This window comes from Leiobunum rupestre, chromosome 11 (genome assembly GCF_980474605.1).
Source record: "Leiobunum rupestre chromosome 11, qqLeiRupe1.1.hap1, whole genome shotgun sequence".
NCBI classification, from domain to species: domain Eukaryota; kingdom Metazoa; phylum Arthropoda; class Arachnida; order Opiliones; family Sclerosomatidae; genus Leiobunum; species Leiobunum rupestre.
In genome coordinates this window covers 14,812,412-14,837,012 of record NC_143394.1, presented here as the reverse complement: position 1 = coordinate 14,837,012, position 24,601 = coordinate 14,812,412, and the positions used below count along the sequence as shown (strand labels likewise).

Below are 24,601 nucleotides of genomic sequence, written 5' to 3'. Positions count from 1 at the left end.
TGACAAATATTTTACTCAATTTTCCAAAAAAATTCGTAAATTTTTGTGTCTTTTTGTAAAAGACAGGATCTAACTAAAATTATCTACAGGGCTTAATTGATATTGCGATTAAAAATTTTGAGATTGTATTGGGTTTTAAACTGCATGGTCTAAAAAATTGAGCAGATCAAATACGTTATTTAGGGATTTTATAAATCTTTTCCATGGGGTCAATTTTATATCATCATGAGAAGTAATACAATCGGTTTATTTTCATTGATACTTCCACGCATGCATAGATACTTATCTCGTAAGATATATATTATAAACGTCTGGTCAAACTTAAGTAATAGTATTACATTTGAATGGATTTTAAAATCTGATATTTGAACCAATGGCCATTACATAAAAAGAGCATTTAAGCAAACTACCAATCAAATTAATTTACATCTAAATAAAGAACCGAACAAATTTGTAACAAAGAAACAAACATTAAGAGCGAAGCCGTTAGAGGTTTGGTTTTCATAGTTTTATTTCAGCCAGATGGCGCCAATTAAAACGTTTTGTCTAATTTCTTCACGATTTAATACAAAACCACTTCCAACCCTATCCAAAGATATAATTATATATTTAGCGGTTTTAATACAATTTAAAAATTAAAACATTTTAAAATTTGGGCGCCATCTGGTAGGCTTCGCGTGTTTAAAAATTTTCCTCTAAAGGTGTTAAGCCCCACGAAACAAACTTCTCTCTTGTTAAATGTCTATATTTATACTAATTTTCAACTAATTAAATAACTAAACCAACAAACATTTCACCCTATCAACTTAATACGCACACTTTTCAATAAACATTATTTTTAATTACATTAAAACAAGTACTGTCTAACGATAACGATTCTTATTTTGCAATTAAAATTTTATCACCGTCATAGGACGTTCTTGATAACAAAAACTGTCCGTTGAACTTTTTAGACTTAATAACAACATCTAAAGAGAAGGCGTGTTTTTATCGTTGGTACCTAATAAAAGCCCTGTTGACGCTCTCTCGTAATTGTTAAAACTATGTCCAGATATTTCACGCTTCCCTGACCATCGCGAGTCCCGGTTTATCCAAACGCGACCCCCTTTTTGTAAGGCCAAATGGGAGTGAGGGAGGGATCTTTTAAAACTTTCGGTCCGAGGATTAGAAAAGGGTGGGTGAATGGGGGCCTGTCCGGGATTGCCCCTTTTTCTAGGGCCGTGTGCGATCATTTATTACGCCCATAACTAATTGCGCCCTCTATTATCCGATGGTCAAACTCCAAAGAGGCGGTTACAAATTTCTAACAAGATACGAGATCAAATTTACGGCCGGATTGCCGTTTAGCCCATTCTAAGCCTTGTTCGACGTTATGTTAAAGTCGAAAAATGAGCCTTTTTTCGCCGCTAATTGATAGTTAAAAGAATAATATCAGGGTCGTTAAAATTGTTTTCTCCGAAATTGTTAGCAAAATATAGACATATCCCGCAACCTATAATTTGAAACTACAGATCTGCAAATTTGGTTGTCGGTGTCTGTGTAATCTAAAAATTTTAAAGTTGATTTTGGAGAATAAGAAAACTATTAGATATAAAATGAGATAACAAGAACAAATTAATTTACACTTAAAGCATCGTTTTCCTACTTTATCAGATTGGGTTATCACAGGTAAATATAAGCTTGCAAAACAATTAAAAATTATTTATTTGTAAAAAAATTTGATAAAATAATACTAATAGTGGTTTTAGGCAATCGAGTCGAGTATCGAATACGAAATTTTTATATTGAAGTCGAGTAGAGTAATTGAGTACTTGATTAAAGGGGAAATTTACTCTTATTCGAGTTGAGTAACTAAAAAAAAATTATTAATCCTAAAATGAGTATGAACTAACACAGTTTCCACAACTTTAATAACTTTATATTGGGTTATAAAAGACTAGAATACTAGGCTACTAGCCTAATTTTAGTAATTAATAGTAAAATAACAATACCATACAGGGTGGAAGCCTCAGCCGTGGTCCAGCTCTGGTACTTCTCCTAGTACACCAGAGTACTGCGGGTGGAACACTTCTACAGGTGCTGGTAGGCCAAAAATAGACCAATGGGATAATTAGAAGCGCATCTTCCAAATGCTTTATCGGGCGATTAGATAAAGATGCGCTTCTAATTATGCCATTGGTCTATTTTTGGAATACCAGCGCCTGTAGAAGTGTTTGACCCGCAGCACTCTGGTGTACTAGGAGAAGTACCGAGGCTGGACCACTGCTGAAGCTTCCACCCTGTATATTTTTTTTTAAATGGAGTCCTAACGCCGGCCGACAACGAACTCGTGAAGAGACATCACACCAAACTAAAACCAAAACTGAATAATATTGTTTGGGGAAAAACCGCGCAGGCGCACTACGTTTTAAAAACCGTGATCCATCCCCAAGGTCATTCGAAGCGTTTGTTGTTTGTACGTCTGGTAGGTACCGTTTATTATTGCCACCCAAAAAAGTTGCCAAAATCCTTCTTTGAACTTAGTGCAGCTTATTCGAGTAATCGAGTCCCCGACTATGCAGTTTTTTTGGTACTCGATAATCGACTAGTATTTTCCAATTAATTATTCGAGGTCAAGTTCGAGTACTGGACCTCAAAAAATGCTGAGTAATCGATGATGTTCGAGTACTCGGACCGTATTTATTTTTATAAATTTGAAAATAAATATTTTCAGTAAATAGCTAAATAAAATTACGGTTATTTTTAATCAATTTTGGTTTCCGTAATGCAACCTGCTAAAGTTGAACAACTTATAGTTTAATAACTATTAAATGATTAGGTTGACACAATAGCTCAAATACATTCATAGAAAAAAAGAGTAAATTTGTAGTCGATTTACTGGAATTTCTATAAAAATATTTAGGAGGTTTTTTTCGGAAAATAACGAAAATTATAGCACAATTTCTATTGAAATAACAGGAAAATATCTATTTAAATGGGCAACAGTTTTGTTTTTAAATTTAACTGGTTTAGTAATTGGTAAAACAAATTGACTTAATAACTGATGTAGTTTGGTTCTAAATGATTACTTACGTTGTGCATTAAAACACGTAATTGGAACATGTTAAATACGAAAAATAGACCCTTAAATAAAACCTGTTCAGTGATTACCTAGAAGTAGTAATAATTGAAAAGGCGTTATATATTTAAGCGCGTCGCTTAATTCTTCTGAAATGACGTTCTGCGATCTGAAAATATTAAATTCCTAGAGCAAAATTTGATTTTGAATTATTAGCAGTGGAGCATTTTTTTAGTGGACACCACGTATAGAAAAAAGGGCTTGTTCAAATTCGCAAAAGAAAAAAAAAGCTCGTGCGCTGTCTACTTTAGCCTTACAAATAAAACTAACATAAACACGTGATTATTTATTCAGTGAAAAAGAGAGCGGCTTTTATTGAAACGCCTATTTCGCAAAAATGGGAAATTTGCTCCTTTGGGAGTCCATTATTGGAATATAATTATTAAATATGTTTAAAATTGAATAGCACAACCAGGCCCGTATATAGGGGGTGCCAAGGGATGCTCAGCGCCCCCAAATAAATACTTGAGCATCCCCAACTCGACCCATCCAAAAAAAAAACGATTTCGCAACTACCAACTAATTACATATAACATCGGTTATAAGTGTATTTTTAATAAAATATTCGGTTTTCAACGAAGTAGAAATTCATAATTTAAAAAATAACAAAATAAAGCCAATTCCGGTATATTTACTAATTTCAGGAGTGGGAGTTAAAAATTCAAGGCAATGGCGCTCCCCAAAAAATTTGAGTGCCCCCGCACAACTACTATCGTATTACGCAGATTCAGTGGCAAAATTTCGAGTCTGGTAGTAGCCTAGCTCGCCTTAAATTGAATAAAATTTAATTAAATTAAATCAAAATTGGAAACGCGAGCATCTCTATTGATATCGTGATTGAGATGAAATTGTAACAGACTGATGTTACAAAAAAAAAAGAAAATCAAAATAGCTTCTAACTGACTTCTTTGAGATTTGGTTATCTTTGGATTTAAAGGGAGGACCAAATATTAAAGTTTCAAGAAATTCCCCCAGAAAAAGTCATATATTAAAATTACCGCTCAGTTTTTCTACTTCATAGATCGTAATGTAAAACCAAAAGTACTACTCTAGCAATGTATGACTGGCTGTCTGCCTCGGGATGTTTTCTCGTTCCGTATATAGAAAATAAAACTCTATTAAGTTTCAAACATCGCCGACCATTAAAACAAAACAAATCCGGTTTACAAAGATACTGTACGCTAAAAGGGGGCGCTGGCGTCGTCGTAGACGGGAAGGAGATAAAAACAACTTATGACGCGAAGCTGTTATGGCAGAAAATATAGGTTGAAAAACGATAAGGCATTCCCCAGGGAAAACGCCAGAAAAAGAACATTTCGAATCCGTGAGTAATGCGAGCGAAATTTATGCCATATTTCTTCGAAGCGTAAATTTTTGTCATATATTATATATCTACACTGTTCCATTTTCCCCATCTTTGCTCAAAAGTCAGTGATACCGGACTCGCGACGAGTAATAAAGCCAATAGAAAGCTTCCGTTTCTCGAGTCTAAGACTGAGTGAAAGTTTCCGAATTTGACTAGGCATTTTTTCATTACTTTAAAGGGGGAGCGAAAGATTTCCCCCCACTCATATCCATACACGCCTAATTTTAAAATATAAAGTCTCCGAAGTAAAGGAAAACGGAGAGTCGCTCCATTTTTCCATAAAGCTAACTTCGCTTTAGAGCGCCCTCTCGTTGGAGTTATAGGTACTAATACGCGCAATATTAGCTGGCTGATGGATGACGCCAGTCAATGCGCCATAGAGGCTAAAGTGAAAAAAGGAGGGGTATAGGTGGAGAAAAATGGCGCGAAGAGTGAAAGAATATTAAGGGAGGGAGCCGGGAGGGGGCGTTGGAAGCGAGATAGGTTTCGAGGGCGAAAGAGGGCCCCCTAGTGTTCGAATTTTTCCAAACGTGAAATTCTCTTTCCACTTCGTCTGATTTATATTTGACGTTACGTTTTTCAATGGAGGCGAATCCATTTCATATTTAAAAGGAATCTTAACGTGCCGATATAAAGTGCGCTGTTTGCACGCGCGCCAATTGAAATCAGCAGCTAGTGTGTTGAATCGCGAAGCAGTGCGATAAACGTGGGACTAATCGTAATAAAGACTCCCAATTTTCATAGCTCGAAACTCCTCTCGTAACCCGAAGTATGTTTTTAATAATAATCAGCTAGGCTAATACGAAAGGCAACACCCTAGGCCAAAGTCAACTAGCGACCTTTATTGCCTTTAATTTAAGTTGTCGGTTAAATAGGCCGATAAAAATATTATCCTACGAGGAGACTTCCCATCAATACTTCCTCCGCGTAAACCGAAGAAAAAGAGGATTTCTCTGATTGGTCGGAATTTACGGCTAACTTCACCGTTTTGTTTTTGCAGTCTAACGAATTCACAATTCGCGAATTGGCAAGTTTGAAGCGATGGATTCTCCAAAGAAAAGGTTTGTTAATGTTTTTGATAAATATAAATTATATAACATTTAAATAAAACAGCAAACAGATCCTCCAATTCAAATTAGACGATTCATTTTATATTTTTAACTTATAATTTACGTGTTAATCATAAGAAACGTTCGCGTAAGGCCACGATTCTTGCTAAGGCTTGTGTTTCCCACAAAAATACTGCAGCAGACGAAATTTGTTTTACCGTTTTTTATAGTTTTGATATCTGTACATAGATGGCGCTGCTGTTGAACATACGTCACAGACTTACTTCCCCTTCCTACCCCCTTTCCGAAATCCTCTAGTAGTGAGGGAAAGAGAACAACTTAGGCGAAATATTTTTATTGGCCTATTGCGTAGTAGGGTGGTGAACCAACAGCTCCCTACACTTTCTATTACCGTTTAACTCTGCAAGTTTCTATCAAAAGTGGAAACTGAGAACCCCTTTAGCCAGTGGGTAGCTAACTTGAAAACTTTATGCAGAAGGAGTTGTTCCGTATTTTCACCCAGTTCCACTAGCTGGGATCAAACCAGGCTCCTGTTGCTGCGAAGCGAAAGTGCTAACCACTCCGCCACCCCACTTTGCTAACCACCAGCGCTCCCACCCTACCTCAATCAAGATAACTTAATATTTCCAACCTAACCTAGCCTTACTTTAGTTTAACCTAACTTTCATCTAAAATTGCTTAAGCTAACTTTCACCTAATAAAGCTTAAGCTAATTTTCACATAAAATAGCATAAGCCTAACCTAACTTAAACCAAAAATATCTTTAAGCTAATATTATTTAACTTAATCTACTTTTAACATAACCTTGTCAATTGTAAGACGCGGCTGAAGAAGGACCTCGGTCCGAAAGCTCCCGAGTGATTTTAAATTAAAATAAACCATGAAGTAGCAGATCTTTTGTTTAATAATTATTAATTTAGTCAACCATGGTCAAAAAAGAAAATATTTTTAACTTACCTTAACCTAATATAACTTTAACCTAATCTATTTTTAACCTAACTTAACTTTTACCCAAGCTAACCTTAACCTAACCTAACCTAACCTTAACCTAACCTAACTTTTACCCAAGCTAACCTTAACCTAACCTAACCTAACCTTAACCTAACCTAACCTAACCTTAACCTAACCTAACCTAACCTTACTTTAAGCTAACCAGATTTCGTCTAATTTTACTTAACCCAAACTAAGCTAACATCGTCATAACGGTAATTAAAACCTAACGTAACCTACTCAAACATAACTTTCATCTAATCGTCGAACTTAAATAAAAAACTGTGAAAAACCATAGCAATTCGCGAATTTCATAGACCACGTAAGGCCAATGAATTTGAGAACCGTTGCTACGTTTAGTCGCTTCTTAAAGAGAGCCTTTTTTTTAACAATGAAACTTTCTTGTTGAATATTTTAAAAAATTTCGAATTCTTATCCATGATACTCAAAATGAAAGTGAGCAGAGCAGCAACGATTTCGCAACTTACGGACAGAGCACTCAAATTTTCAAAGAAAAGTTAACCTATTAATTTACCAAAGACTATATATACGCTTCGCTTACTAGACAGGCGTGTTCTATGGCTCAACTTGCATACCGATTGTGGCTCCATCTCGACGTTGGTCAAAATTTTCCCTAGCTTGAGCTGTGTTACTAGTGGCGCCTCTAACCGCGGGTCAAAATATTACCCCAGCTTTTACATAGTGCTAGAGAGGTGTTAACAGGTTTTTCCTAGGAACACGCCTGTCTAGTAAGCGAAGCGTATATATAGTCTTTGTAATTTGCGTAACATCATTTAGGCCTAAAGGTTTCTATCCATCGCGCACTACACTGCGGTCTCATTCTCCCTAAGTATAAATAAATACAATCTTTATAAGTTATTTTTATAACCTGAATGGCAACAGGCTCGTGACCCTTCTAATAGAGTTAAGAGGCTGTGACGATTCTGGTTTTATCAAGAACACGCACCGATCTAATGATATACGAAATACAGAATTAGTAGAACCGTATGTAAAGGTTTTCAGTGACGTAAAGGAAGTGGCTTTGGCCATAGAAACAAATTGTCTTGTTTTCAAATTTGGAGACCCTGAGGAACTCAAAGGGTCTATTGGCCTTAACAAAATCTTGCAAGAGCATTCGCAAGATTGCTTATTTCAATTGGAAAATAGCGTGCCAAAACGAATATTCGTCGAACGAACAAATTTCTACAAAGCCGACGAAATTATTGAAATATTTAAGCAAATGACTAACGGATATAAGACTCAACCGCAACACTGTTGAAAATAGCTTTCGTCAAGTCACGCGAATCAATGTTTGACAACATAAAATCAGATTCTAGCGTCAAAATTCTCGTATCAACTAGAAGGTCACTAAGCCTCGGCTAAATCGGGAACGCTTCGTAAAAGCAACAAAAACACCTAATTCTTCATAATCAATCACGCCGAATTGGGCACGCTTGTAAAAGATGTCGCTGCTCCTTTAAAAAATGAGCGAATGACGCAAATTACCCATTGAATATTTTACGTAAAAGGAAAATATATCGACGAGCCTTAACTCGTACGGAACCCTAATAACAACAGGAATTGTTTGAAATTTCGTCCGTCGTAATATCCGCGTTATAAAGTGAATTTATTTCTCCCAGAAGTCCCCCATTTTTAAGCGCGCTACAACGTGATACGCTAGAATGGGAATTTATATAACACTACACTAGGAATCGCCAGGGCTATAAACAAAAATATTTTCTAGGACGAAGTAGAGAAGAGAAGTACATGGAAAACCTAAAGGGTTCTCCGTGTTCAACCTTATATAAAAGATTTATCTCGGGTTTCAGCAGTTTTTTTCCTCTCTCTTCCATATTATTCTCCTATCTTTCCGTTTTAAAATACGAGAGGTATCTTTTTAGTTTTTTTGTCGTTTCTCGTTCCCTACTCTATCTTAGAACATTGGGACACCTGCGCTTCAATATCGACCCGCTGTTTGAAGAAAACGCTGAATTGTATAAAGAAAAAGGCGGAATAGGCGGAGCAAATCTGTTTTAGAAAAGAACGTGAAAGGTTGCCTAACGTCGGACCCGCGACGCGAGCTTAGATATCGGCATAAACAAATTTTCTCCCGAGAACGAGAGAAAAGATATCTATATATAAGGGGTGACAGGGGTTATTGACTTATATTCTATCAAATGCGCGATAAAAGCGTGGTGTTTTTCCTTTTTGGCGGGGCCCTAAAGTGCTCCGAACGATGTTTTAGACAAAATATAAAAAGGAAAAAGGTCGTTGTTGTATATTTTTGGAAATGACGAAAAGTCCGCGACTTACTTACATTGAACGTGAAGAATTATTCTTCGGCTGACTGAAGGCAGGACTCCGTTCTTGGCTATGCACAAATAGGCACCCATGTGGAGTCTGCTCACGCGAGAAATTGACATGTTCTCGCCTTCGAATATCGAAGCTGTAAATTAAATTAGATATTTACAATGTTACACTTTAATAAAATCAAGTTATGATATGAGGTTCTACAAGAAAATAAGTAAGCAGGTTACATATTCTGCAAAAGGAATAATTATTATTCTATTCTATGACGACACTGATAACTATGGGTCTAAAACTGTCAGCTTCCTACGGCAGCAATAATTATAATCCTATGACTGTCTATTATATACGAAAGGAATAACTTTGGATCTAAAACTGTCTACTTTCTACGAAAGCAATAATTATAATCCTATGACTGTCTATTATATACGGTAGGGATAAGGATCTAAAACTGTCTACTATCTACGGCAGCAATTATAGCTCTAACTCTATTCTATATACAACTAGAGTAGCTGTATCTGTGTTACATATTTAGGCTGCATGATTATGACTATTTATTAAATAAGACCATAGAAAAGTGAGTATTTTTTAAATTTGACTAGAGCTACTATGAATATTTAATACATTTGACTAGAGCTACTATGAATATTTAATAAATTTGACTAGAGCTACTATGAATATTTAATAAATTTGACTAGAGCTACTATGAATATTTAATAAATTTGACTAGAGGTACTATGAATATTTTATAAATTTGACTAGAGCTACTATGAATATTTAATAAATTTGACTAGAGCTACTATGAATATTTAATAAATTTGACTAGAGCTACTATGAATATTTAATAAATTTGAGTAGAGCTACTATGAATATTTAATAAATTTGAGTAGAGCTACTATGAATATTTAATAAATTTGAGTAGAGCTACTATGAATATTTAATAAATTTGAGTAGAGCTACTATGAATATTTAATAAATTTGAGTAGAGCTACTATGAATATTTAATAAATTTGACTAGAGCTACTATGAATATTTAATAAATTTGAGTAGAGCTACTATGAATATTTAATAAACTTGACTAGAGCTACTATGAATATTTAATACAATTTACTAGAGCTACTATGAATATTTAATAAATTTAACTAGAGCTACTATGAATATTTAATAAATTTGAGTAGAGCTACTATGAATATTTAATAAATTTGAGTAGAGCTACTATGAATATTTAATAAATTTGAGTAGAGCTACTATGAATATTTAATAAATTTGAGTAGAGCTACTATGAATATTTAATAAATTTGACTAGAGCTACTATGAATATTTAATAAATTTGAGTAGAGCTACTATGAATATTTAATAAATTTGACTAGAGCTACTATGAATATTTAATAAATTTGAGTAGAGCTATTATGAATATTTAATAAATTTGACTAGAGCTACTATGAATATTTAATAAATTTGAGTAGAGCTACTATGAGTATATACATTTAAGAAATCTGACTAGAGTAACTACAATATGACTATTTAGTAAAACTGAAAAGGGTTGTTGTATGTGGTTTCTTTTCGTTTGTTCCGGGATTTCGGAGTAGGATAAGAAGAGTAACGCTGTAACGTCATTTCACTCCGATTCTGTGGTGGCGAATAGTTCGAGTCGGAGTAAAAACGTTTTCCAAAATGGCGGTATGTGACCTTGTAAGCACATAAATTCTGGCTAGCAGACGACAAAATCCGATTTATTCTCTTTACACCTCCTTTTCAGAAGGAGTAAAACAAGCGAATAGTTTACGGGGCGGAGTAATTCTCATCCCCGGAACAGGCTAATAAAACATTTTAGGGTAACAAGAGTACACTTTTAGTCCGAGAACAGGCGAAAAGAAACCACCTTGTGATTGTTAGCTATGAGAGTAATTATTAATATTTTTTAAACCTTACTAGAGTAATTGTGACTATTTATTTAAAATGACTATAGGGTAACTTTCATTATTTATTAAATCTGACCATAGCTATTGTGGCTATTTATTAAAACTGATTAGGGTAACTTTGATTATTTATTAAGTCTGACCCTAGTGAGTGTGACTATTAAGTAAAACTGACTGGAGTAAATACGATTATTTACTTACAGAGATAGTTTCCACCAACGATTTCGACCAAAATACCGATTGCACGTTCCAATCGAAGCGACGCGTACGGTTGAGGTGGTAAACAAGTTAAAAATATAAATTCTTTTTCAATAGTTGAAATTCAACTTTTGATGGCATTGGAAAGTGGGCGTGCGATAAATAAATATTTTTAACCGCAGTTAGAGAACTAAGCGAAGCGAGGCATTAACATATTCGCGAAATTCTTTCGCAGCGGCGGCTCTAGAAGGTAAACCGCCGCGGAATACCAAATGAAGGTGTCCCTTTTCGCGCCCCTAGATGGCGCCGATACCCAGGAAAGGGACGGGTCTCGGAGGGGGTTTTATCGTATATTTCGAAGAAATAGGTTTAGACCTTACCCTCCTCTTTAAATTTATCAAAAAGTTTTCCTTCGAATCGAAGGGGACCACGAAGGAGACAAGAAAATCGTTCGCAATCCCGCCTTTCTGGGGGATTATTGAATGGGACATTTAGAGAGGACGGGAAGGGGTCGAACGGAACGACCATTTTCGACGCAAACAAAAAGTAAAACCGGTCGAGAAAAAAGTTACAAACTAAGAAGAAAGTTTTTTCTCGGCTGCTGGTTTTTTTTACCTAAAAGTTTTTTTCCTTGCAAAGTACCAAGTGGAATGGGTTCGTTGTCTTCTCTTCTCCAAGTAATGTTTGGACTCGGATATCCCCTGGCTTTGCACGTCATGGAAACGTTGGATCCCTCCCGCGTGACTACGTCGGAACTACTCTCCTCGACGATTATATCCGGTGGTACTAACACGCGCGTGAAGAGAAAAAGAGGCGCAGACAGTGTTAGAAAACAAGTTGGATGATGTCCGAAATTTGAAATACGTTTTGTTAAACCTAGATAACCGATAACGTTACCAAATGAGTCCTACCAGCGCAAACAGTCAAAAGTTGGTCAGTAGTCGGTGAGCCAACTATAAGAGTGATGGTGTACCTTTTAACTTTTTTTTGCTAATGGGGAAATGTAGTAGGGCACGTACGGCGTCTGTGGCGCTGTTACTGACCACTAACTATGTAGAATAAAGACTTTATGTTTGTTGAAATAGTCCAAACTTGAGACTATCTTAAAGGCAACTGAACCCTTTGAAATAATTTTTGAAATGATTCTGCTATCCTTTAAGCTAAACTATAATTACTTGACTCTTGGGGTAACTGCAGTGTTGACTGCATGGCCAACTACTCGCGACTTGGGGTAGCTGCCGTGTTGAATTCATGGCCAACTACTCGTGACTTGGAGTAATTGCAGTGTTGACTGCATGGCCAACTACTCGTAACTTGGGTAAATGAAATTCCATGAAAAACAAACTGTATTCTACAAGGTCAGCTGGTAACTGTAGGGTTGGCCAATTCTTCTTGATTCGATAACTTTCAAAATGAGCTGTAAGACCAACTACTCTTGACGTCGGTAACTGGAAATACTCGTGACTTGGGTACCTGAATATACAACTACATGTATTCGTAGTAGCCTGAAGGCAAACTATTCGTAACTAGGGTAATTTAGAGTTGACTCAAAATAAAGTGAAATATATTTGCAAACTGTACTAATAATAATAATAATCAGCTAATACCCAAGGCCCCAGTCATCTAGTGACTTTTATAGTAGTTGGTCACTAATACAGCAAGCTTATAACTACGACCAAGATTCTCGAGGACGCAGTAAAGGGTGAAAACGTGGAAAAAACCGTCTTGTATATAGCAACACGTGTTAGATAAAATCAATACCTGGTCGTTTCGAAAGAGGCATGGTGGGTACCCCACTCCAGTCGCGACTAGTCTATGGCCACCCCGTCAGAGACCCCCGAAAACCCCTAGGTCCCTTCCTCTTTACAAGTAGACCAAAACCTTCGCATTATAAGTAGAGAAAAACAGATAAATCGATGGGACAACCAGGGGGGGGGGGGGGGGATGTGAACGAACCAGAGACTACACCCGCGCCTCGTGGTGACACAATCACGAATTTATTCGCCAAGATTGCAACAAACGGATGTATTTTGAAATCGGGCTCAAAAACCTATTTATCCACCGTTGGCTTGACACGCGAACATTTTCGTCTATCTTCTTTGCCGAGATTTCCATGATTTGGAATTCCGGACCCTTTTTTCCCTGAGTACCCTACAAAGTACTTTATAAAAAAATGTTTTCCCAATACGACGTATTTTCCCCACATTTATTCGCAACCGTTCATAGAGGGCGCTCACTCGTTGACGTGTATTTATAACCGGAGGAAGGCTGAAGCGATAAATTTTCTACCGATAAGGCAAAAAAGCGACGTGCGGCTCTCGATTTCTTTATGTATACCTAATACGTCCAAGTATCCAATTTGACTTTTCATGGGAGCCGTGTTGATTTGGCACATGTAAGCCCCCTTGTCCGATTCTTGGACGTTACGAATTTGCAATACAAAATGACGGTCGTCGCTTTGACTCAAACTGATCCGGTAGTTTCGGCTGATGACTCGGTTGTGTATGGTCAGGATGGCCTTCGATTCAACCTTTATCCAGGCAACCTATGAATAAATATTAAGTTAAAGCGGGAAACTATAGAGGTATACACTAAGAATGTCTAAGGTTCCATTGGGACGATGATACGAAAACGCGTCGAGAAAAAGGCGGGGCTTAACTACGTCAAGTGTAAGACGTAACGCGACATATCAAATTCATTGGCTCCAGGTTTGACGCGAAAAGAATGCGTCGTCATGGTAACAAATAGGTGATATTCCCGCGCAAAATAGGCTTTTAAAACAATGGATTTAAAAACCTCAATTTGTTATCGTACTTAATATTTTGAAGTAATTATAATGTTCTTCGCGAAAGAAGTGTAGTGATATCTAATTTCAGGTATTTTTATGGTTATAAAAGAGATAATCAGGTAAGCTAATAATATAATAACCGTGACTAGGCTTAATGACGAGTTTTCGTCGAATTAGGGTAGCGAGGCGCGAGCGTTTTTCTCGTGAGTTTTCCCGCTTTAAGACACGCCCGTTTCTACGAGCTTCATCACGGCCGTAAAAATCTTCCTTAGACATTCCAAGTGTATACCTATATAGTTTCCGGGTTAAAGCGATAGTTAAACAAGGTGGCAAAGACCAAATTAAAACGTATGGTGCCAGTAAAACATAAAAGAAGCTAAAAAAAAAGCGATTTTCAGAAATTTATTTATTATGTTATTAGCTTGAACCATGTTCCTTCGCAGGCGACCGCTGATTTTTAATAATATGTTTCGGAAGAAAAACCAATGTATACGGTGAATTACGGCATAAAAGAAAAATTTATTTATTTATACTTATGGGAGAATTATAAGATATTTTTAGAGCTTTTCGTAATCCGGCTCACCCTCGAAGAATAAGCTCCTGCCAACCACAAAATTTGAAATCAGTATCTCATTAATTTCCTAAAACTAACGTCTACCGACGTTAACCTACCCCTTTCGTGCCGGGACCACAATGCACGTGGGTTGTCTCAAAATAGTCATTAGTATAAACAAATGCATTTTTGATAACACTTTTTAATTTTAAAGTGAATAAATATTATTTAATTTAATTTCTACATTTTACATCGTTAGTTGAAGCTAGGAGCAACAAACACAGCACCCCACACAAGGAGAACGCAACCCGTCAAAAGTCGTGCATTTTCTTGCGTACGGTTTTCATTGGTTAAATGCTTTAGCGCCTGCTGCCGTCAGAAGGGGAAAATACGGAAATTGTCTTCCCCCCTTTCCGAAAAACGTTCAGCCAAAGGCTAGCTGCGTTCTCTTTGTGTCTGTTGCTCCTAGGTTGAAGTAAGTGTACATCCGCGGTTTAGAGCAAAAAAATTATCATTGGAAACTCTATCGAGCCTGCGAAGGCGCATGTTTCATTGCTATTGCTTAGATGTTTCATTTACTTCTGCTATTATATTATAAATTATAATGTGAAAGAGATTATACAAATATTTAAAAATTAAATTCAGTTTGTACACGTGTCAGACGCTCAACCCATATACGAGTTTTAGTCTCCTCGTGCATGCATTCAACAAGTTATTGATACATTTTTGACATTTGTGGTAAACTACAAACCATTGCTTTATAAATAATTTTATAAATAAATGAATATTAAAATACTTAAACCTCGTTGGATCTTGTAAATTTACCATTTTTAGAGGGGTGTGCCACATATTAGGTTATATCAAATAATTCGATCGATTACCAAATCGAATAGACCTTATTTGGTATTTCAAATAGTTTCAAAACTGGTCTAAAAACCGTTTTTATTTTTTTATTTTCAGGCCTTCGAGGAAGAACTCGATGAAATTTCCCAAATATTTTTTTCTGAACCAAATCTACTTAGCGACGAGTGTTGTAGCGCGGTAATCGTCATGGCTGGAAACAAGAATTGTGTTTCCGACTTGAATATTCGATCATACTTGAATATTCGATCATACTTGAATATTCGATCATACTTGAATATTCGATCATACTTGAATATTCGATCATACTTGAATATTCGATCATACTTGAATATTCGATCATACTTGAATATTCGATCATACTTGAATATTCGATCATACTTGAATATTCGATCATACTTGAATATTCGATCATACTTGAATATTCGATCATACTTGAATATTCGATCATACTTGAATATTCGATCATACTTGAATATTCGATCATACTTGAATATTCGATCATACTTGAATATTCGATCATACTTGAATATTCGATCATACTTGAATATTCGATCATACTTGAATATTCGATCATACTTGAATATCCGATCATACTTGAATATTCGATTTGATAATTGACATGGTTAGAAATAAATTTTTGATATTTGATGTGTTCCCCAAAAAGTGGTATTTGAACACCTTTAATTCTTACACGCCAACGAGAGAAGGAATATCATATTGATCATTACGTGTAGGTTCTTCAGTCACAAGATGGCAGTGACCATAAAATAAGAAAGATAGTTTTCCGGAAGATGGGGTGAGCGTGATAAAGCATTCTCTTTCGGCGCAGGCATGCATTTTAACACGAATGGAAGTAGAGGGGAGGGAGCCAATAAAAAGCCAGTAAAAAGGGAACGAGAAAATTGGATAGAGAGAGTGAGTATATTGGCCCTTTACCCTGTAGGATCCCAGGTTTTCGACGACGCAGTTGAGCTGGACATCCCTTCCCAGGGGAACGGTTACGTTCTGAATGACAGACGCAAAGTCTGGAAGAACTTCATCGTCTGAAACTGAAAACACGGACTGATTAAATTAACTTCACTCCATTTTGTCGCGACACTTTTCACCGTCGTCGGGGGCTCTACGACACCCAATCTCTATTCTCCCCTATCTCTTTCACTATGCTCTTTAAATTGGTGGGTTTCCAAGACCGGATAAAGTACGCTTGGTTATTTAGGCACTCGAACTACAAGTACACTTTACTCTAACTGATGGCGACTCCGTGTTGGTTATCACTCTTCCGGACTTTGACGGTGGCGCCTTCCTCGGCAAAAAGAGGAACTCGATCATCAATATTATTTTGAGATAGGCCAAAATGGCGCAAATACCAAATGGCTCGCCACTATCCGCTGATTATTTTATAATTAAATAAAAGTAATTTTTGTTTACCCTCATTAGGGCAACCAACCAGTTGGAATATCTCGCGAATTCCAAAGTAATATTTTAAAATTCGGTTTTCCGAAATTTTAGGCAGGTAAAATGTCAATTATGTTGGTTTGTCGTTAAGAACCCGAGTTGTTTTGCACGTCAAAATCTTCGATATTAGTGAAAACCGAAGCCGGTACATAAATAACTTATACCTTATGGCGCTAGTGCCCTCGTGTTTTGGGAATTTCTAACTCCGTAAAACACGCAAAACAAATTATATTAGCGTGAGTGTCTCAGAACATACGTCAACGAAATTTTTGGAGCTCTCAATGGTTAAAAGTATGGATTTTAACGGTGACAAAACTATGAGATTACCATTGTTTTTTTTTGGTGATGTAATTACTCATACATTACTGCAATTAGTTGGGTATATAATTGAAAACTTATTGGAAATTAATCATAAACTATTGGTTCTTTGGTGCGGTAATTACTTATACAACAATGAATTTATTTTTTATTCGGGGCCTGGATTTTGGACAAGCGAGAGCCCCTTACGAAAATAACTTGGTCAAATTTTGGGCATTGGATCAAGATTGGATCAAATCATATCCAGAAAGGATCAAAGAATCTGGATCAAGATTGGATCAAGTCATATCCAGAAAGGATCAAATAATCTGGATCAAGATTGGATCAAGTCATATCCAGAAAGGATCAAATAATCTGGATCAAGATTAGATCAAGTCCTATACATCCTGTTCAAATTTGATCAAAAATACAAATCTAAGAAAACATTTTACAATTTTTATTACATTATTTTCAATTATTAATTATTATTAAAAAGTATTATTATTAATAATATCATTTATAATAATTATTATTATTAATATTATTTATAATTATTATTATTAATAATATTATTTATAATATCATTTAGTATTATTATTATTATTAATTTACAATAAGTTATGTCGAGTAGTGAACGAGATTAGTCAAAATGATTTACTTAAAATTAGCTCATGGTGTAGTACTAATAATTTACCTATAAACCCCGCAAAATCAGTTGTTATTTCATTTACTAGAAAAACTAATTTCATTCAATATAATTACAAAATTAAAAATGGCGAAATCAGTAGGAAAACTAGCACTAAAGACTAAGGAGTATTTTTTGACAAAAAACTATACTTCAGAGCACCTTTATTTCATGTAATAGGTTATTAGGCGTAACTTTAAAAGTTAGCAGAAATATTAATTCCAGCCACTATTTTGTTTTACTTTTTACTGCCTTAATTAGATCCAAAGCAATGTACGGTTCGGGTTCATTAGCCTGGGGCGGCTGCGGTAATTATTTACAATCAAAAATAGAAACTATTCAACGAAAATTTGTAAATCATCTGTATCAATACTTTAAAAAAAATCATTACAGATATAACTATCTAACCATTCTAAAAGACTTAAAATTAAACACTTTATCGAATGTTCCGGTCCAAATCTTTTACCCAATATCACTTTATGTGTGCTTAATTATCAAACAAGAAATTTTAATCTGTATAAAACCGAAAAGAATCAATTAATTCCTATTAACAGGGCCTTAAACTCTGAAAATACAATTGCTCAATTTCCGTTTTAAAAACTGTTATTTATATTTATAATTCCCTGGAATTGTTTTAATTGTAAAAATTATTTCTTTATCAATGTGTTTTATTTTCCCCAATATGCACCACCTTAAATACTATACCTTTTTGTAAAAATTGTTCAACCTTTTAAATATTATGTATGTGATGTAAACTTTATGTATTAACTTGCTGATACGCCCTTGTATTGTTTTAATGCACAATAAGCCACTTTTTAATTTAATTTCATTTCATTTCAATATTATTTATAATAATTTTATTATTAATAATATTATTTATAATTATTATTATTATTATTTAATCATCTACACTCCTTGTCAATGTAATTTCCGTCTCATTTCTTGTATAGAAAAATATTTAAAACTATGTAATTTGTGGTAAATTCACTGTAAGTAAAACAAACCTGTGTAACAACTTGCTGATACGCCCTTGTATTGTTTTAATGCACAATAAGCCACTTTTTAATTTCATTTCATTTCAATATTATTTATAATAATTTTATTATTAATAATATTATTTATAATTATTATTATTATTATTTAATCATCTACACCCCTTGTCAATGTAATTTCCGTCTCATTTCTTGTATAGAAAAATATTTAAAACTATGTAATTTGTGGTAAATTCACTGTAAGTAAAACTTTTTAACAATGTATAAAAATTATAAAACCAAAGATGTACCATGCCATGAGCATCTAAAAACAAACCTGTGTATTAACTTGCTGATACGCCCTTGTATTGTTTTAATGCACAATAAGCCACTTTTTAATTTCATTTCATTTCATTTCAATATTATTTATAATAATTTTATTATTAATAATATTATTTAAATTATTATTATTATTATTTAATCATCTACACTCCTTGTCAATGTAATTTCCGTCTCATTTCTTGTATAGAAAAATATTTAAAACTATGTAATTTGTGGTAAATTCACTGTAAGTAAAACTTTTTAACAATGTATAAAAATTATAAAACCAAAAATGTACCATGCCATGAGCATCTAAAAATAAACCTGTGTAACAACTTGCTGATATTGTATTGTTTTGCTACACATTAAACCACCTTTTTCATTTCATTTCATTTCATTACTATTGTTTATAATAATTATACTTGTTGTTTAAAATCATTATTATTAATATTGTTTATAATTATTATTATTTTTCTTATATTATTCATAATTATTAATTATTATTACTAATTAAGAGTTTGCGAACTTTCGATACAAATCATTTTATTTCAATTAAATCTTAATTAACACTCAAATTTAAATGCTTTTTTAATCCACCTATCATTGCTTAATATTAAATTTATTTATCAAATAAAGCAATAGTTGATTTTATAAAATGTCTTTACGCTTGCCCAACTTGTTGAAATGTTGCCCTGGAATAGTTCAGCCAATGCCTAAGAATGGGTTCATAAACTCTTTAGTGGGAGAGAAAGCGGATCCCCAGCTGAAGCGGGGAGGCAACATTTCAACAAGATGGCCAAGGTTATTTTATAAAAAAAACTATTATAATCCTAGGCCTTAATAAATGTACTGTTTTTCTACTTAATTGTTATTACAGTTTTCATATTTAGTCCTTGTCGCATAAAAACCTGATCAAAAATTTAAATAATCATTGCAAAAACAGTTTTCCTTCCCCCTCTTCCCGTAACGAACATTCTATTTCAGATCATCTTACCTTATTTTATTATTGTATTCCAATGTGCATAGACACTGCATCAAAATTGGATCAAAGCTTGTCCAAGCGATTATTTTATCCCCGTTTGATCCAATGTGGATCAAATAATTTGTATCAACATGGGATCTAATTTCTATGAAGTAATAATTTGCTCGAAGTTTGATCCAATGTTTATAAAATAATAATTTGCTCGAAGTTTGATCCAATGTTTATAAAATAATAATTTGCAAGCCGTTTGATCCAATGTTTATAAAATAATAATTTGACCCCCACTTGATCCAATGTGGATCAAATAATAATATGATCCCCACTTGATCCAATGTGGATCAAATAATAATTTGCTTCCCGTTTGATCCAATGTGGATCAAATAATAATTTGCTCCCCGTTTGATCCAATGTGGATCAAATAAAAATTTGCTCCCCGTTTCATCCAATGTTTATAAAATAATAATTTGATACCCACTTGGTCCAATTTGGATCAAATACTAATTTGATCCCCGTTTGATCCAATGTGGATCAAATAATTTATATCACATTAGATCCAATTTGGATCAATTGATAGTTTGATCCTTGTTCGATCTCTCCAATTTTTTGATCCAATTTGGATCAAGTCATAGTTTGGTTCCCGATTGAACGATCCAATTTTTTACCCAATTTGGATCAAGTAATAGTTTGATCTGTCCAATTTTTGATCCAATTTGGATCAAGTAATAATTTGATCCCCGTTTGATCTATCCAATTTTCGATCCCATTTTGATCCCCCATTTCCGTAAGAGCCACAATTACTGGATATCCCGAGTAATAGTGGCTCTTTCGGAACCCGGATTCATTGTTTTTATGGGGCGCTGGCCAGTTCTCGGGGACAATCAATGTAGAAGTTAATGCCTTTTTAGCTGGTCCCACGAGACCTTCGACGAGTCAAACGTGAAGACCACACTGGAATATATAAAAGAGCATCCGTGGACATCTTTCGCGAACGAATCAGAGACGAGACAGCGACGCTGAATACAAAGGGACGAAATTAATCAGTTTTTGTAATTCATTGCGAGCGACTACAATTTCCAGCCAAAGCTCTTACACCCTCGACGTCGCTTCATAAGATAGAGAACTAGATGCGAGAGAAAGTCGGGATAAAAACGTTGCTCGCAGCGACTAGAAGAATCTCCATTGTGTACCAAACGAAACATCGCCCGTGATTAATGCCGAAGACAAACCGGCTCGGGTTTCATTGTATTTATTTATCGCGGCTACTATCCAACGCGAATCGAAGGAATAAGACTGTTGCGTCACCCTGCCGTTAATTAGCGCCGCGTAGCGTTGGCCAGCCGAAACAAAACGGTCTCTATCATAATAGTTTTCTAAAGCGCGGCGGGCATCTTAAAAGGGAAAGACAACGCTTAACCGAGAGGCCACCCTCCGTCGGAGATCCTTCGCCACGCCGATAGAGGGCGGCGCGTTCGGTCACCCATCGGCTACGTCGCCAGCGCCATCTCTCACGCGGAAACTCTATTGTCGAGCGGCATCTCCGCTTCAATGGCGTAATGGCTAGCGAGCACCGAAGGCAATTTGTTAGGGCCGCAAAACGAGACGCTCTTTCTCGTTAACGATTTCTACCCCCTCGACCCCCTCGACAGCCCAGACAGGCCCGGGACAGGCCAGGTCGCCCCCGCTATATATACGGCCGCACTTATTTTAAAAGTGGCGTAGGCTGGGTCTATCTCGGAGGCTTTTTCCATCAGAGCCGGTGATAGTATTTTCTCAGTTGGCCGCGGAAAGAGTCGCTCTTAGACAACCATTTCCACATAACCCACGCGACGCCGCTTACACGTTTCAAAACGCGCTCTTCGTTCGCTCCCCCTTTCGGCAGTTATCGTAAAACATCTTCGGGCGAGTCTGGGCGAGTCCGGGCAGGCCTGTTTTCCCAAATTGCCCCTGACTGTATCGTCATTTTCGATTTCGGCCATTTTCATCTATTTCGCCGCCAATAATCGGCGTTATTTGAAATAGCACCCCCCCCCTTTCCGATCCCCTTTCCTCCCAAAAAAAGTGGCGGAAAGCTTATTTTACCCCGAGACAATAATGGCGGGCGATTTGATGCCCGGAAGATGTCTCTGTTGTTCCTTCTATCCCTATTTCGAAGATTGCATCCCGCATTTTTTTTTCTCATACACGATGATGTTTTCGAGGAATGAAATACCGCCAGGACTATTTTATTGAAAACAATGGTTTGCCCGTTTTCCTTTAAACTTCAAAGTTCCGTTTTCGAGAAAAGTAAAAATTCACTTTGTTTGCAAAATTGAAGCATTTGTCCTGAATGTTAACTTCGTCCCGACACTTCCGTGAATTGAAAGTAGAATACCCATATATATATATATATATATATATATATATGGGTATTTTGCTTTCAATACATATACATATATATTATTATTATATATATATTATTTATATATATATATATATATAAACCAAACACATACAGCCACAAGTGATGTGTGAGACCAAAGTATTTCAGTATTTACATTTAGTAGAATAGTGGAAAAAGTTTTAAGTAATTTACCAAACTAAAATAGGTTACGTTTGATAAATACAATATATATTTCTAAATATATATATATATATACATAACGAAATATAGAAATGTCTTTTATATGTTTACATGTAAAGCTGTGCGCAATCTTTAAAATTGTTGCATATCTTTTGATCGAATATCCTTCGAAAGCAGGGTTTTTCTAGGACATTTGGTTTTGGTAACGATTCTGCTCTAACGAGAAAAAATATCTTCATTCAGTTTATAAATTATAAAATGCTTGAATCTCGGTTTCCTAAACGGAATCGGAATTCGGCAGCGTACATAAATCACAATGTAAAAATATTCAAAAGAAAACTACGTTGTTACAAATCATTGGCCCAAGTACTTGTATAACATTCAACATAAAATAAATTAGGTCAAAGATCAATATTTCAAATTCCGGGGCTCGTCTAACATTGACATATCCCTGCGTACATCATACTTCAATTAGAGAAGGTGAATTTGTTTTTGTCCTGCCTAGAGGTCGGGGACGGTTAATCATTATCCATGTTTAAATTGATTTTTTTCGGGGAAATAATGTAAACAAAGAAATTTACCCGTTAATATTTCGGAAAATTATTAAAAAACATGTATTATTCGTAAAATTTGAGCTTTTTATCGTAAAAAACGTCGTTTTTCCGAATAATTTTACAAATTTATCAAAAAATTAATCGGATAATACAGAAATATAAATTACTTGATCAAAACATTTTACGAATAATTTTGAGAGCTTTATCTATTGAATAAAAGTTAACCATCCCCGACCTCTAGTTCTGCCGTTATAGATTAAAGTGAAATATCTGCTTTTTAACCATTAAGTTTACTTCATCTGGATTAAGTGGTGAGATTCTGCTTAATTTCAAATTACCGCTGAGAAAATTTTAATTCATTTCCCCCAAAGAATAATGGGATAATATTAGTTTTCACTGGAATTGGAGTATATATTGATGATACTTCGCATTAAACGCAACAAGAGTTGTTTAATTGTGGATCGATATCTTTTAAACTCCCCCCCCGCCTTAATTGGAGATGTTAATTATCTCTCGTAACAGCGATAAAAGCAATAACACAATTTAGAAGTTGGCCCGGTTATATTTTGAAGGGAACGAAACTTCAAAGAGCTCTTTCCATAACATAATTTGGACATTATAACTTTCTATATACTAAACCGCCTTTCGCCGAGTATATACGGAATTTATACGGAACCCTTGGTTCGCGGGATATTAGGCAACAAATGAAATTCGCAGTTCCCCATTAGGCTACTGGCTTTCAACACCATCGCTGTCGGCGCTAAGCTCTTTTTGCTCAATTATCCTGTCATTAGCACTGCCCTTTCAAAGACCATTATAGAGCGTCCAAAAAAAAGGAATTACAAAAGACAGAATCGATTCTAAAACTCGTACCTAAACCCTTTTAGAAAGGCGTTGTTCTCGTTTAGTTACGGAGTTGCGGGTAACGGCTAAAATACTTTTCGCCCGCCTAGACTGAAATTGTTTCATTGGAGAAGGAAATTAACATTTTCTTAACGGCGTTTTCTATGGGGACCTTTTTTAGGACCGCGAAGTCTTTTCAGCTACTTGTCAAAAACAAGACTGAGCGTTGTTTGATGTAAGACGTATGTAGCTCACGCTTGTCTTCGTGGAGATATGACACCCCTTTTGTTGTACCGGTCAGTCCTTTCATATCCCAAAATGCATTGATTGATTCTATATTTCGTTAAAGTATGTCCAAACTAAAATCACGGTGAATTAAATGGGGTATGGGGAGGAGTCTATCAACGCCACGAAATATCTTTCTGACGCTATGACCCCTTTAAAGCAGGGTTCGAATTTAAAAAACCCACCCAAAAAAAAACCACGGGTTTTTTTGGTTGGACCCACCTTAAACAAGTCGGCCCAGGCCGTAATATTAGTACCACATCAGTGTATTAGAGTGGACAAATATATACACCCTTAGTAGACACAGGTAGGCAAACTAATACAAAAGCTAATGAGGCTACGTGATTTATTATCTTTTTATAAATAAATTGCCACCCTAAGTTAAAGAGTGGATGCCGCCCACCATCAGCTGACCCGGGTGGGCAAACTAATAAAAAATCTGTTGGGCCCATGTGATTTCCTATTGTTTGAAATA

The 24,601-nt window shown here is 35.5% G+C and overlaps 1 protein-coding gene across 1 annotated transcript in view; it reads right to left on the bottom strand.

Annotated features, from left to right (window-relative positions):
- Positions 1-24,601, bottom strand: part of LOC149921408 (lachesin-like) — a 98,256-nt gene that overhangs the window by 12,639 nt on the left and 61,016 nt on the right. Inside the window, exons 2-5 of the mRNA XM_090162983.1 lie at positions 16,110-16,222; positions 13,306-13,513; positions 11,584-11,754; positions 8,862-8,990 (exon numbers count right to left, since the gene is read on the bottom strand). Coding sequence (XP_090019109.1) covers positions 8,862-8,990; positions 11,584-11,754; positions 13,306-13,513; positions 16,110-16,222 — 621 coding nt within the window. The remainder of the gene's footprint in view (positions 1-8,861; positions 8,991-11,583; positions 11,755-13,305; positions 13,514-16,109; positions 16,223-24,601) is intronic.